The 15930-nt window shown below is 40.7% G+C and overlaps 1 protein-coding gene across 7 annotated transcripts in view; it reads left to right on the forward strand.

The window, feature by feature from the left end:
• Window positions 1–6860: 6860 nt before the first annotated feature.
• Window positions 6861–15930, forward strand: part of afdna (afadin, adherens junction formation factor a) — a 122146-nt gene continuing 113076 nt past the window's right edge. For all 7 annotated transcript variants that reach the window (XM_069657319.1, XM_069657321.1, XM_069657323.1 and 4 more), the window contains exon 1: window positions 6861–7132. In XM_069657319.1, coding sequence (XP_069513420.1) covers window positions 7031–7132 — 102 coding nt within the window. In that variant the 5' untranslated portion in view covers window positions 6861–7030. The remainder of the gene's footprint in view (window positions 7133–15930) is intronic.

Consider the following 15930-nt stretch of genomic DNA (forward strand, 5'->3'; position numbering starts at 1 on the left):
TTTCCACCTATATTTTATTGGAGAAACGTATCAAAACTATTTACGCTAGCTAAAAATCGACAGACGCATCACAACAGGATAAAAGGTCTTAAATAGTCAAGCTATTCTGTTATACGGGAATGTGACCCATGTTTGGGGGACATTAAAGACAAAATTGGCAGAGCTTTTAATTAATTTGGGGCCCTTAGTTTTATTCTTATCTTGGAGTAGCTTCCTTGCTAACATGGACGAAATGCTAGCTAGCTTATGTAGCAAAATACTGTCTTGAGTGGATAACATCAGCTTATTGACCCAGACTCCTGGGGCTTTTATGACTGGTAAATCGGCTAGCTTTTGTATGTAAGCTAATATCACAAAGCAACCAACCCTAAATCCATGCGGCATGGCTGGCTAGTTACAGCTAGTTGGCTAACCTTAGCTGGCTTGCTTGCTAACATAATCATTAGCCAAACTTTCAGGGAAAAAAACATATAGACATACACTAATGAAATTATTTCGACCTACATTTTATTTGAGCAAAGGAAGATATCTCAAACAAAACTAAAACTTCAAATAAAGGTAAGAGGGAAAGAGGGGATTAGCACACCTGTCTTACTCTTTACTGGTGTAGTTTATTGTATCCCCCCTGGCATGCTTGGTATTTCACAGGTGTCTTAGAGAGAAAAAGCTGATTTTTGAAGTCATTTCAGAAGCTTCCTTCTCCCTATGCAGAAACTGTCTGAGCACTTATGACGTTAAAGTTTGACGTTTTCCCTTCTTATCTTTTAAGCAGCATAGTCCACTGATGATAATCCGGGCTACTTTAATCTTCCTTGCTTGAAGAAATTCTCACTTCCCTTTGAAATCAGAGTTAAAAGATTATGTCAGAGCTGCTGTTCATTAAAGGGAAGGTCCTTTAAGGTGAATTTCTGTCTGAAATTGGGAGTATCATCTGGCTTTTTAGTGTTTTAGATAAGTAGTTGGTGAATGGAGACAGAGAGCAGCAGCTGACCTCGTACTGCAGGACGAACATACGATTAATGATCACACAAAACGTCATGTAAGGTCACATTCTGCCTGTAATCTCCCGCCACAGATCCTCTTCATTCTTTCTTTCCATCTTTTCACTGATGAGCTTTTTATATCTCTACTTTGCTTCTCCCTTCAGCTTCATCCATCTATTTTCATTAGCTGCCACACCCCTTATGTCTTCTCCACAGCAGAGTATAGATTACATTATTAAAAATGTGCCCATCCACCATGATGTCAATACATTTACCACCCTTTAGACGACACTGCACACGCACATACAGATGATGATAAATTATGGGGAGGGGCCTGAGGCTGAGCAGCACTTCTGTTCATGAACACATGATAGATGTTACAGCGAGTGGTCAGGCCTCAGGCTGCTCGACTTGTTGACATAAATAACATTTCAATGGAAAGACTCTCTGTAGAGGCACATGAAAGATTGAGGCAGTTGACCATCACAAACACATTTAAATGCTGTCTCACGTTTTAACACATAATGTTACAATGTTGGATGTTCGGACTAAACGTGGGTGAAGTTTCAGATCTGTAGGTAAAAGTATGTTGGAGTCATCCCCAGGCTTCTCAGCTCAGTCTGCAGGCTGCTGTGAACGCCTGGTTTCACACAGTTTTTTCTACATAGCCTCAGCAGGCTTCAGCGAGCTGGCCAATCAGAAGAAAGCATGATGGTAGGGGCGGGGTTTCTTAAAGGGACAGAGCTGACTGAGTCGTTTCAGGCAGAAGCTGTATGAGGGCCTGCACAGAGCACCAGTGTGAGAAAAATGAGGACTTTAATTTATGCTAAGCTGCTCCACAGGTATCACAGAGAGAAATATGAGGCTTGAAATTAATAATACCGCCTGTTTAAGGTCTACAGCCTTGCTTTGAAGCTGTACATAGTGGTCCTTAGAGCAATACACTTACATGCGCACAACAAGATAGCTATCATGCTGATGTTAAGCTGGTATAATGTTTCCCATGTATACCATGTTAGTTCAGTGTATTAGCATGCTAGCTTAATAGCTTAATATATTCAGCACAAGGTTCAGCTTAGGTGGATGGGATACTCTTTAGATTTTTCTTTAGGTTTTGGATCATAAACCACAGAACGGAAATATTTTGAACTAGTGCTGACACTGGATTAAACCAATTAAACGACACAGGTCAAACTCTTGTCGCAGTGGACAAGGAGTCAGAGGCCTTTCATAAAGATTCATCCTCAGGGGACCAAGAAAGTATAGAATTTAATGACAATCCATCCAATATTTTTAAAATTTACCGTAAAATCCAGAATATAAGTCTCACTGGAATATATATAAAAACTGTTTTGGGAGTTTTTGAAACACATTTAAAACAATCTTGACGGTGCATGTCCGTGACGAAGTAACTCGATTATTGCGCCATCATCTGGGTAAAATACCGTTACACAATAAAATACCTCCCTCTGCATTTTATACTGGTATATTGGTCGCACTCGTATATAGGATGCAGCCCACTTTTTAGATGAAAAGAATGCATTAAAAGTGCAACTTATACACGGAATTTTATGGTAACTCAAAACCACAAATATTAACTTCATGGTGGCACAAGAGGAAAGATCAGAGGCTCATGAATGACTTAATGATTCATCCTCTGGGGACCAGCAATGTTTGTATGAAAGATAATAACAATCCATCCAATAATTGTAGAGATATTTCAGTCTTTCAGTCAAACATAGCAACTGGGTGTATTGTTAAGATAGAGTGCTGTAGTTGGCTGATAAAATGTACCTTTTGTTTTATGGTAAAATTTTTCCCTTTAAGGCACAAACAAACTCAAGCCAGCATTTGTTATTTTCTTTACCCACCACAGAAAATATCGTTGCCACTTTCAGTGCTGTTTTCTTCTACAAATAACCTAATAAACAATGTTGCCTCACTTTCCTGCTTCCTCGTTTTCATGAGTTCACATCATATCCAGCTTCCTCTTTTTATATTGCATTGTTTTGTTCCACGTAGGCTTACATAAACAAACAAGAACTACGACTCGTGACCACATTGTTCTCTATCTTTGTGATTAAGCGCTGAGTGTGCTAAACTACTTCTTTAGTCATGTCCACTATCAAGTGTTTGCAGCTCTTATTTTGTCTTTAAACTTTGTTTGCATCAACTTTAATCTAACTTTTGTGCTTTTTACAAACAGAAAGATTCACTAATCTGCCCGCAAGTGTCACTGTCAGTAAGATAAGCAGTAACACACATAACGTTCCTGCAGGTTATCATCAAAAGTAGCAGATTAGAGAGGATGGTTGTGGTTTGAGTTGGAGACTAAATAATGGATAAGTGTTCAGGTGGGGAGGGCATCAAATAAGCATGTGATCTCATCTCTGAGAATGTGAAGTTTAAAGACTGAAATGATGAAAGCAGATGATCTCAGAGGCTGTTTATCAGAACAGAGACACTGACTCACCCCGCTATCAGTGAAGGCCATTAAATAAGGATGTCTAAACTGAGACCTGAGGCGGCAGGAACACTGGTGTGTGTTTTATCAGTGCAGATTTGTAGAAATCAGTGCAACTTCTGTCTGTGACCGCCGTCTGTTTGTGTGTGTGTGTGTGTGCATGTGTGAGTGTGGTGACTGAAGCAGTGATAGTATCACAGATACAGGAAGTGGCAGAGCTATCTGGTGAAGTTGGTTTCCTGTTGTGGTTTTTCACTTCTGCTGTTGATTTCACTTCGGCAGAAACTTTTCTCACAAGGAGTGGAAGACAGACATGCGTTTAAGAAATAGTACAAATAGCACTTTAGATATTATTTAAAAGTACAAATTCAGAAGTATTAGCAGCAAAATGTTTTTTGTCGATTAAAAGTGTTTGTTATAATTTTATGACAGACCAGCTCAAGTCATGTTTTAAGACATAAAATGCTCTGCTTGAAATAATAAATTGTGTCTGATATGTTTTTTCTGCAAAATACTTTTTCACCTTGTAAAAGTCCCCCCAAGGCATCTCCATCCATCCATCCATTATCTATACCGCTTATCCTGTGCAGGGTCGTGGGGGGCTGGAGCCAATCCCACCTGTCATTGGGCGAAGGGTGGTACACCCTGGACTGGTCGCCGGTCAATCACAGGGCTGACACATAGAGACACATAGAGACAGACAACCTTTTCGCACTCACATCTATGGACAATTTAGAGTCACCAATTAACCTTACGAGCTTGTAACCTTGGACTGTGGGAGGAAACCGGAGACCCCGGAGGGAACCCACGCATGCACAAGGAGAACATGCAAACTCCACACAGAAAGGCCCACCTTGTCCAAACCGGGGTTTGAACCAGTGACCTTTTAGCTGTGAGGCAACAGCGCTAACCACCGTGCCACCTGCACCACCGTGCAGCCACCCCAAGGCATCTCCTCCTTCTCCCTCATTAAAAATTCTCAAATCTGCATAGGCCCCACAGCATAGTCATCCGAGTCATCATGCCTCAAGTCAAGTCGAGTCTCAAGTCGTTTATTTTTTGTCAAGTTGCAAGTCATCAAAACAGTGACTTGAGTCGACTCCAGTCCAAGTCATCAAGTCATCAAGTCCACATCTCTGCACAGCATATCTTATTTATAATGTACTTCTTTATATTAACATACATCTGTGAGAAGCAGAACACTTTATTATGATACTCACATGTGCAAATATCAGATGCTTACACTGAAAAAACAAACAAGTTGACTTTTATATCAAAATTTCTATGTTCGGCAGGAAGACATTTTGATCTGTTCATGAGTCAGCTCCATTATTATTGAGAGAAAAATGTGGTCAGTATTATTGCCTGTTGTTGTGCTGATACGTATTTCTCAAATCCAAAATTATTCCAGGTAATATTCAACGTTTATTTGTTTTTCTTTAATCCACTGTGTACTTTATAATCAGCTGCCCTGATAAAGGCTTTTATTTTGGCGGTCATTACTCACGCATGATGTCAGCGCGGCACTCACACCCACAGATTCATCCACAGTGACGAATGTGTTTATAAGAAGCTGTTCTTCACCCCGTCGAGGAGGAGAGGGAGAGGAAAGGAGAAGAGGAGAGGAGAGGAAGTGGGAGGAAGAAGAGGTGGGAGGTCTACATGACTAACTCACCGCTGTATCAGGTCTATTTTTGTAGATGTGATCACCACCATATTCCTGACATTTCTCATGTATCTGCCTGATATTTAGTGACCTTTCACAGTCACTGACAGCTGTGTGTTAATAAAGAGCTGCTGTTTGCATAGATGGAGCACTCTGCTGCTCATTTACACACACACAGACAGACACACACACCTCATTACCTCCAGCAACACACAGACAAACAGAAAGGAAACCAACATTTGCTGATTGTGTTATAGTTTGTCCACAGGAAGGACATGAGTTTATCAGCTACATAGGACTGCAGACAATGGCTCATCCATCCTCCACACATACATAGGATGTGTGTGTTTGTGTGTGTGTGTGTGTTTGTGCTGCAGTAAGGAGAAAAAAATACTTCCTTAAAATATTAAAAGTTTGGTAAAAGTTTCAGCTTTTAGACTTGTGTACTGATGCCTTTTTTTGCCACATAAACCTGCCAGAATGCAGTTTAGAGATGTGTGTGTGTGTGTGTGTGTGTGTGTGTGTGTGTGTGTGTGTGTAGACATGGGGACTTGGCAGCACTGTGTGGCATTCAGCACCTGCAGGCTGGGACTGATTTAGGAGACAATATGAGATCAGGAAACACAGAGAAAGCTCCTCTCCTGCGGTTTGAGAAGAAACAGTTGTGGTGGATGGGAATTCAATTGTCTTTGGGCCCAGCCTTCAACCTTTATAATAAGCTTTAAGTGATATATTTTATATTCCTGTATCAATATTTCATTTTCATTTTAAAATACTTTTTGAAGACTTATTCTTATTAAAAGGCTTTCTTGTCATTTTTTATGTTTTATCCACAGTTTCAAGTTCTTTTATTCTGTATGTCTTCCTATTTTATTTTCTACATCGTTGTGTATTATTGATGGGGTTTTATGTTTATAAAGCGCTTCGTAATGTTGGTTTTGATAAATGCTATATAAATTAATGTTATTATTAACATTTTATTAATAATAATAATTATTATTATTTGTGCAGGAAAGTGGTCTTGGATATGTCATGTTGACACATTTCTCAAGGCAAGTTATGCAAGCGTGTTATGTGTTGAATATGTTATTGATTTATGTATTTTACAATATAATCTATAACTCTTATAAGTATCGGTTACTTTTTAATAACACTGTTGACTATTGGACAACTGAAACTGTTGTTCATATGTACAATATATACTTTTTCACTACTTCTTTCTGTTTTAAGTATTTTATGGGTTTTATTTTTATTGATAATTGAAAGTATACAAATATCACATTCAATCTTAAAATAACTGTAGTTGTTAGTGAGGGGAATGTTTTTGGATTTTCTTTTAATTTTTAAATGTTTTTTTTTTTTAACACATTTTTTGATGTTGTATTCTGTTAACTTTTATTGCATTTTTATATTGTATTATTATTATTATATTGGATTTTTAGTGTGAAAATCTCTCTTAGAAAAATTCACTGGGTTATTGGACATCCATATGGTCAAATTAAATAAAGGTGAGGAAAATAAATCGGCTTAATCAAAAAAGATTGGGGGGCTTAATTACTACATATTGACGTAATCCCTCTTACTACCCTGTGCAGTCATTGTTAACCCTTTACAGCAGAGTGCTTTCAGGAAAGCAGCGTCATGAATCACACTTATTGGAACGCAAACGGTTAACAGTTCTGCGCGTGCATGGACTCCCATCCAGAGTGAATCGGGTGCGCGCGCAGACGCACCGGGAGCGCGAGGCAGAAACAGATCAGACAGCAGGTCGGTCGGTGAGCGGAGAGACGAGCAATAAAACAGCAGACCTGACGCGTTGGTTTTTGTGGCGGCGTTTTCTCCTCCTGTGGACTAACGTTACGGGAAGTTTTACTCAACTGTACCGACGGACGGAGCGGGTCTAAAAGGCTGTCCACCATGACGGGGAGCAGGGAGGAGGAGAGGAGGAAACTGGCCGACATCATCAACCACTGGAACGCCAACCGGCTCGACCTGTTCGAGATCAGCCGGCCCACAGAGGTAGGAGACCCCCCCGGAGTAGCAGGAGAGGCCGCGGTCCCGCAGGCCCTCCTCTGGGTGAATGGGAGACTGTAAAGCTACCACTGGCTGACACTTAGCTTGAACATGTTGAAAGCCATAATGTTGTGGGCAGCGTGGTTTACTCGGTGAATCCCCGTACGTGCATGGAGAGAATTTACACCAAACTCCATAGAAAAAACTGGTGATTTACAGTGTCGTGATATACACACTTAAATTACAGGGCACAAGGCCTTCAACATTAAATACATATTTGAGCTTTCATGACGACTAAACGTTCATTTGTAATTTGTCTATAAATTGGCACAACGTCCAGGTAAATTCCTTATTTTAGAAACATTTCCCACTAACGTAACGTTAGCTAGGTCGCTACCACCCACTACTGTGTCTTCTGAAGTAGATAGAGGGGACATTTATTTTAAAGTTAACAGCAAAATACTAATGCCGAATTTGCAGTGAATTTCACTGATTTGCGGATTTTTTTTCAGGATATATTCAGTGTGCTGTGAACGTGTGCGACAACAGAGGCCATACGCAATTGCCAAATTTTGAATGGAGTTTGGCGTGTTGTTATCTCCGGTGCAAGAGGGAACGGCACGTATCAGGGCTAGCTAGCTAGTTAGCAAAGCACATTACCTGTAGAGCGAACATGAACAGTGCCATTGTCTTAAAACTGAAGAAACTAGCAAGCCCAAGTAGCCTAGCACATCATTGCTATAAAAACGAAAAAACAAAGTTGTAATATATTCAGCTGTGCCAGTTTTAGCTTTGTGCATTGGACGTGAAGCGGGCTTGCAGCAGTGTCTGCAATGGCTGACAAACCCAGGCACACGCACGGTGAGGTTGTTTGATACGCAGAGCAAATAGATAAAAGCTTAAAGTATTAGCAACATGCTGAGTGTAAATGCTCACAACAGGTAGGGCGCTCAAAGCACTGATGCTAGCAGCCTACACACGTCTCTGTCAGTGCAATATACAGACAAGTGTCGCCCTGCATTGTCCTTATTCTAGCTAGCTTGATGCGAGCTGCCTGTTTGACCAGCAATAATTTGACCCTGCAACATATTGAGGAGCAGTGCTGCAATTAAATCTCCAGTCTGGTTGTTTACTAACAACATGACAGGATAAGATAGATAGATATGTTGAAATATAGATGGAGATATAGAAATAGAGATTGAGATAGATAAATAGAGATATAGAGATAGAAATATACAAAGAGATATAGATAGGTGGGTGGATGGATGGATGTACTTTATTGATCCAAAACTGGAAAATTGTGGCGTTACAGCAGCAGGCTATCGCAGCAAATACAGCACAGGAGAAAATAAATGCACTGTAAGAATAATCCTAACACTAGAAGAAAGAGAGGAATATATATATCCAAGAATTCTAACGGCAATAATACACTCAACTATTTTAATCTAAAATATAAACTATATCTGAAAAGTAAACCTACTCAAGTAAATCTAAAATCTAAAAAATAACATATCTTAAATGTAAACAAACATTACAGGGAGGTAGAGGTAGTGTTAATGCAGCATACAGTCTTCAGACTTGTAAATGCGCAATTACGATGTATAGGTTGTTAATGTGCAGATACTCCTCCCTGCAGGCTTCAGCAAGCTAACTAGAAAAGAACAGTAAGGGCTAGGTGATGTTTCTAGGACTTAAGGAGGTAGTCAATATCCATCTAACCTTAACCCCTCAACCGGTGCATCTCATGGCTAAGTAGTTTTGATTTATAGCTATGACAGTGATTGCATCAGCTGCTGTGTCTTTTAGGCGGGCAGCTCACAACCCCCACCTCTCCTTGGATAAGGGTGTAGGGGGGCCACAGGGTCCCCTCACCACTTCTTGAGCCGATTAATTTATCAGGATTGAAGCTGGCCAGCCGTTGGCCAGCGTTGTGTACTGCACTCACAACCCTCTCCATCCTGTAAGTAATGATTGCCCCCCGTTCAGAAGGCTGTAATTCTCTCACTGTACAAGTGGCATTGCTTTAGCTTTGCTGCCCATGACTGCTCAGTCCAGTAGAACATGATTAAATGTAAGCAGATGCATGTCCTTTCCTCACCACGCCACACCCTCCCCATATGTCAGCTGGTAGAGCCCCCAAGCTGCACAAGTGTCCTTCACACTGTCTAGACTGTTCCTGAGTGAAAGAAATATGCTGCTGTTGTAATAAAGCTTTACAGTATGGATCAGATTGACTTTAGAATTAATTTACCACCATAATACAAACAACATATCCGATAATTGACTATGTTTAATTAACTATGTTCACACCAAACTGCCAGAGAGAGAGAGAGAGAGAGAGAGAGGGTAGGGAGATCATTCGTGTGATTAGATTAGCAATGGATGGCTGCTTAGTCTGGAGCAAAGGTTCTCAAACTTTTTAATCTTGCAACCCAAACTGAATGAACCCTGCTGTGGGACTTATGGCGAGGCTTATTATAACATAACAGGTACTTGTGTCACGTGGGGACTCGTCGTAGGCAGAGATCTGGGGCTTCTTTTTGCAGAGTTTAACAAACACTGGGCCTGAAAGACGTAGCACAATAGATGGGATTGGATTCAGATACATTCACACCCACAGTTTATTTGATTTGGATGGAAAGGTGGTGGGAAAGTTTACTTTGCTTCACTTTTGTATTTTGGCTGTCTAGGTTGCCGAAAAAGAAGGCAAAGTGTTTCTTATTAGGATTTGGTACTGTGTGTGCGTGCGTGCGTGCGTGCGTGTGTGTGTGTGTGTGTGTGTGTGAGAGAGAGAGATTGGTCGGACAGACTATTGGCCATTCCAGCATGTTCTGACTACCAGCTTGTCAAATACAACACCTTGAATTGTGGCTCAGTGTTTCAATACATGATGCTGTAGGTTTCCTTTTGCATCATATCTCAGTTACTTTCTCCACCTAATTGTTTTGGTGTGGCGTTGAAGTCAGGTGACATTGTGTAGAGAGCAGGAAAGTCAGCTTGTAGTGGCTGTTGCGGGCAATGGATTGTCCAAACTAACACAGATCTTCCATCCTAGAGAATTGGACATAGTCACCGTAGACATTTTTGAAGACGTTGACTTAACCCACGTAACATACATCCTTCAGTTACGTATCAAAGTAACTATGTATGTGTGATTTTATTCCTAACATAACCAAGTAGCTTTGTTGCCTAAACCCTATCAAACTGTAACCACCTGTTTAATTTTGTTGCACATCCAAATCTTATTTTTCCAACAGGCTTTATTTTGGAAGTCTAACCTGGCGCTGCTTATCTATCCTTTACTTGACCAAGGAGCCCTGCATGTGCAAACGTGTTGGGTTGTCATATTTCGAACCATAGGGCCACTAACCAAGCTGCTGTATTTGACCAGTTGGAAGTGAGAATGTTTTCGCACAATATGGTGGCATTGAACTTCTCTACAAGCCACCAAATAATGATGCTCAGTCCTGTTTGAAGAGTAACTCTGTGCAGCTGAAGAATTTTGAGCACGGTCTGCGGCATCTCCTCCCCAACACACAATATGTTTCATGTGTTCAAGAGTTTCAATGTTGACAGCTGATATCCAGCAGTTCCTTGTGCTTGGAAAGCTGTGCATTAGAAAAAAAGCTGTTGTCAAGATTGTACCCAAATATAACTTACACAGCGCGGCAGATCTAAAAGTGACGTCTCAGGAAACGAGAATTGAAAAGCAGGTTTCTGAAGGAAATCTAGTTTTATTTATAAGCTCTGCCGCGGGAAGCATGAACCTAAACTAATCATAAACAAACGTGTCAGAGGCAGGTATCTAAATAAAAATATCTACTGTACAGGAAGACACACAGTGTACAGGACAAGCAGACCTTGTAAACAGCGCAATGCACAGCGAAAGATAAATGATAGAGTTGCAAAGCCCGGCTGATATGGGTTTCCTAGGAGATCCTCATTTCCGCATTCTCATTTTAAAGATGAGGAAACTTCACAGATTACAGATATGGTAGCAGATTTTTTTAGCTGGAATGAAAAATAGACTGTTTCTTTATGGATTGTACAAAAGTTTTGCACCAGTACGCCTTTGCAAAGGTAGAATATTTACATATCATACAATTCCTGTGAGGACCAACTGTGATGCTCTGCAACATTTTCTGCAGATATTACTAAACGTTGAAGTTGGAGTACCCTTTGCTGGACAAACAATGAGATTGTTATTATATGTTCTGCAAAAAAGTTTTCATATATGTTCAAACTGGAAAAAAAACACCCAGATACAGATGCAGGAAAATCATCGGCTGGCTGATACATTTGTCGGGCTCAAGAGTAGATGATTTATATCATCTTACAAACCCTTACTTTCAGCATTCTTTCAATGTGCACCCAGGCAGAAAGTGTTGTAATTAGCAGGTAGTTCTGTTAAAGCCAGTAATTATATGAAGCATTGTTGTTAAAGAGGCAGGTCTGACGTATGCTATGTTCCTCGGCAGTTGCAGTTTGATGTTTTAGGAAAATGACAAGGTCACTGCCTCTGCATGTGTGATTTCCCAGAGATGATAAATGCTGAATCATAAAACCTGGCTGCATTTCTTCATTTGGAAAGCTTCGAGTTTAGGTGAGAGACAAATTGTTGAACTCTCTTTTTTTATAAATAGGTTGAAGGCAAGAAGAGTTTTAAGGCTCCTCCACTAGAGTGCTAACCTAAGGATTTTTTTTCTTACCAACTTAAAAGAAGCTCATAGTTTAAACAGCAGCTTTTTTGTCAATCCAGTTCTCCATTGATCCTGCCTAGAACCAGGCCGCCTTCTCCACTAAATCAACTCCAATAAACGCCAACCTCTGAAGATCTCCAAAGGCTGCCAACTTTGCTTATACATTCCCGCTGTGGCTTGATTGCGTGTCAGCCTGTAGATTACAGACTTAGAGGATGCCGTAGTGTCTGGGTGTCTGCAGGAGCTTAAAAAGACAGAAAAAGTATTAGATCTAAATTTAAGGCATTAAAAAGAATAAAAGCCTTTAAATAGACTTTAAAGAGCTTTTATGTTGCAGCAGAGCTGGAAAATTAAAGTTAATGTCATCTTACATACTTTCACTTCCATTTGTCCTCATTTGAACTACAAGGCTGGAAGGCAGTACAGGGTTAATACAGTGCGAAAGAGATTTTCTTACTATCAGGTCTGCTGACCCCACACATCCTGTCTTTGAATGCACACTATTCCTGATATATTTCCTTAAGCATGTGTTGAATATTAATAGCGTTGCAATTTTCAAAAAGTGGTCACTGCTCGCTTCTCACTAGTTTTTAAATACCTTGAATGTGTCACTCCAAAACCTGCTCGTTGTTACAGCATGAAGTGACAAAAATGACACACAAGTCAAGTGTAACATTTCATGTAACCTCAGCGCACTTGACTGCTGCAAAACTGGCCGAATAGGCGTGTAGGAAGATCCGGCATACATATGACCTTATCTCTACACTGTGAAGGCTAAATTTAAGAGAAATGCATGATTGCTGCTTTGAGAGAATATAGCTTTTAGCAGCAGAACTGATTAACGTGGAAAATGGTATTTCTAAAGATACAATCAGCATATTTTAATGTCTCGATATATTCCTTAGCTCATGAGCTCTGTAAAGGACGACTGAGTGACGATAGACGTTGACATTTCCAGCTTAGCGGCCTTACTGTGGCCCAGGGATCTGGACAGCCAAAGGGGTATTTTTTAGCATTTGCAGGAGACACGTTTTATTTTAATTTTACATCCAAAACAATCTTTGTCCTGACAAGTGTTTTAGCACCGTTTCAGAACTACCTCCATATGAACACAGCTTAAAACCCATGTTGCATGATAATTCACGTGCACTGCTGGTTCTCTAACCCAAAACAGTGGTGCTCAATGAAGGACTGTTGACGCTGCAAGACACCGTAATAGTTTGAATCATAGCTTGCCTTCTGTGCAAGAAGTAGCACCTGTAGACATCAAACGCCTGAGATAAGTTGTTTATTTTGACCTAGTCAAGTTGTTTGTTTTCATCCAGAAAAGGCCACATTAGATAGTCTAGAAAAATCAGGCAGATAAGACACTTTGTGATGATGAGACCCAATCAGGAAGCTCATTTTGGTATCTGCATCATCATTTCCGGAAGTCCCCATTCCTGCCTCTTACACACTCGGATGCAACCCCAGAGTTTTAAACTAAAACGGAGTAGGCAGGGTTTCCAAAATTGTCTATTTCAAGAGCTGTAAACATTGGAGTATAGTGGACGTATTGGTGTGGCTGTAGCCTGAGGGGTTTGTTGCTTTTGCTTCTTTTGGGGGAAAAAAACTGTAGGATGGCAGGCAAAGAAAGCAATTATTTGCTTTTGTACTGCAACATGTCACGCTACTGCCTGGTGCACTTTTGTAGCTCACTCCTGTCATGATATGCTGAACCTCAAACCAAAAACACAGCAATTAACTTTAAGGTCAACTCTGACTGTATGAAAGCTGGGGTAAACGGTATATTCTGATAGTACTGAATCCCTGAACTGGAGGTGAAAGGTACTCTACAACCAGGAAGCCAATATCCACCTTCTTTCCTATGGGACCTGAATGCAGCATGTAAGCAGACTTACTGTGACATCAGCCGACCACTCCCTCCTTCATTTCCCCATTGTACAGGAAGCAGGAAGTGGACAGGAAGTGTGTGTTGTGTGGAGATAGTGGGTTTCCTGTGGTGTAGGTGGAATGACTGGGTTGTTTTCAGTGCAATGTCCAGATTTTCTTTTATTTCACCAGACATTTCCAGATCCTAGTGCTCCAGACACACTCTTTCCACCAATGGCGCCAATACCATTGTTTAAATGCTGGGACAGCTAGGATGTGGTGTGGCCATATATTTTGTTTGGCTTGTTTGTATTTACTATATATGGCTATTGATTATCATGGAACTTTTCCTGGATTGTCCTTAAAACACTTGTTGTTGTTGGCCTTTTAAAGAATGAACTTACAGTACATACTTCTTGTCACTTGCCTGGTCATTAAAGTTGGAGAAGAGGGAGGAAAATGTCCTATAATGTCCTGATTTATCACACCTCATATCGTCATTGCAATATTGAACAATGCTACTGCACATGGCGGATTTCCCTTATATCATGCAGGCCCTAGGCTACAGCTAATGATGATTTCTAACGTCAATATATCTGTCAGAAACTTCCTTGAGCTCTAGTTGTGGTCCTTTAATGCAATGTTTAGATAGAAAGATAATCAGTAATTTACAATGAATGACAAAGAGGAGTGGAAAAGTCTTGCATTTGCAAATCTGCAACCATAGGATGTCGATCATGTCAGCACTAAATTGACTGTTAATTGAGCTCTGGTTTACGGGATGTTGTCATATCGCTCACCCCTTTTTATACTCATCACCTAGTCTCCTAAGCAGTCTTTTTTTATAGATGTGCAAAGAAATGTTATTGAATATGCTAAAAAATAAAGAAAACCATGCGATGCACTCAAGTACTGCTCAGATGCAGATAATTATTTGCTCATTGGTAGCACATTGAGATCAAAAGGTTGATTGAAAATATACTGTACAACTAAGAAGTAACTGTCTCCACTGAGGGAAGAACCTGGTTGTGTGGTGGCTGTCTGACTTTGACTGAAAGGTCAGTGTCAGCCTGGTGTGTGTACCTGTTTTCAGCCGCAGCAGCTGGCGATAGTAGCAGCGTGTTTGGCAGCAGCACATTGGAGGCCTGGTTAACAAATCTGCTGGCCTCAGCCACAACTACAATACCATGAGGTCACACACACACACACGCATAGAAATGGCTCTGTGCATTTATCTCTGTTTGCATTGTCCCTCTGTGTGTTCATCGGCCCGGTCCTCGCTCTCTCCCTCTTTCTGCCTCGCTCTCATCATGTCATGTGGCCACCATGGTTACGCTGTAGCTGTGATGAGCACTACAGGAGATCAGCAGAAAGAGGCCCCCCTCACAGAGACACATACTCTGTAGTTGACAGGCTTGTAGAAGAAGTGCGTGTGTGATTATTTTCAGTCTGCAGAGATGATGATAGTCGTGTTTGCAGGTATTCTTAATAACTTACAGTTATGATTAGATTAAATATGATGCAGCTCTGAACTTGAAGGGAGCATCATACAGTAAATGCTCAGTTTGCTGCACTTGGAGGAGCAGGTGGGTGGGTTGAGTATGTCACCTTTATCATCAAGGTGTTGCAGAAATGATCATTCTTTAGTCATGCAGAAGATCCCACTAAAGATCAGGCCCCATTTACACTGTTAGTTTTAGATCACAAATCTGATTAAAGCACCCTTTTGGTTTTCCAGGCTATGTACAAATTGAGCTTGATTTATACCTCTATGATGACTCTACGCTTTATCTGAGTTAGTTTAGTTTTTGTGCTTTTTTGATAGGGGCCATGCACAACACAACAGTTGGGCCCAAGTTAGCTATATGGCTACTTACATCTGTTGTCCCGGGTTGTAGCCTTATATGTATGTAAATGTAACTGCACGGCAGGTCATTGCAAACTGCTGAGGACACTGTGTTCGATACTAGTTTCTAGCTAGTTGCTACAACCGCTTAGCTTCCACATGAAGCTATGTATACTTGTAAGGCGGTTGCAAAACTGAATGTCTATATCTAATTTTTGCGATGCAGTAATTTCAGCAAACTAGCTGTTGTTGAGTGTTTATTAGCTCAAGCTCCAACTCTTTCAGTTGCCATTGTTTGAAGTACTTGAAGATGCTGGAAAAAAGCTTAGTGGAAAGCTTACCACAGTGGCCCAAATATTTATAAGGCTTTGGGATCTGTGTTCCCT

This window comes from Semicossyphus pulcher, unplaced genomic scaffold, assembly GCF_022749685.1.
Source record: "Semicossyphus pulcher isolate SPU_LCO1_2020_fin unplaced genomic scaffold, fSemPul1.0.p SCAF_11, whole genome shotgun sequence".
In the NCBI taxonomy this organism is placed as follows: domain Eukaryota; kingdom Metazoa; phylum Chordata; class Actinopteri; order Labriformes; family Labridae; genus Semicossyphus; species Semicossyphus pulcher.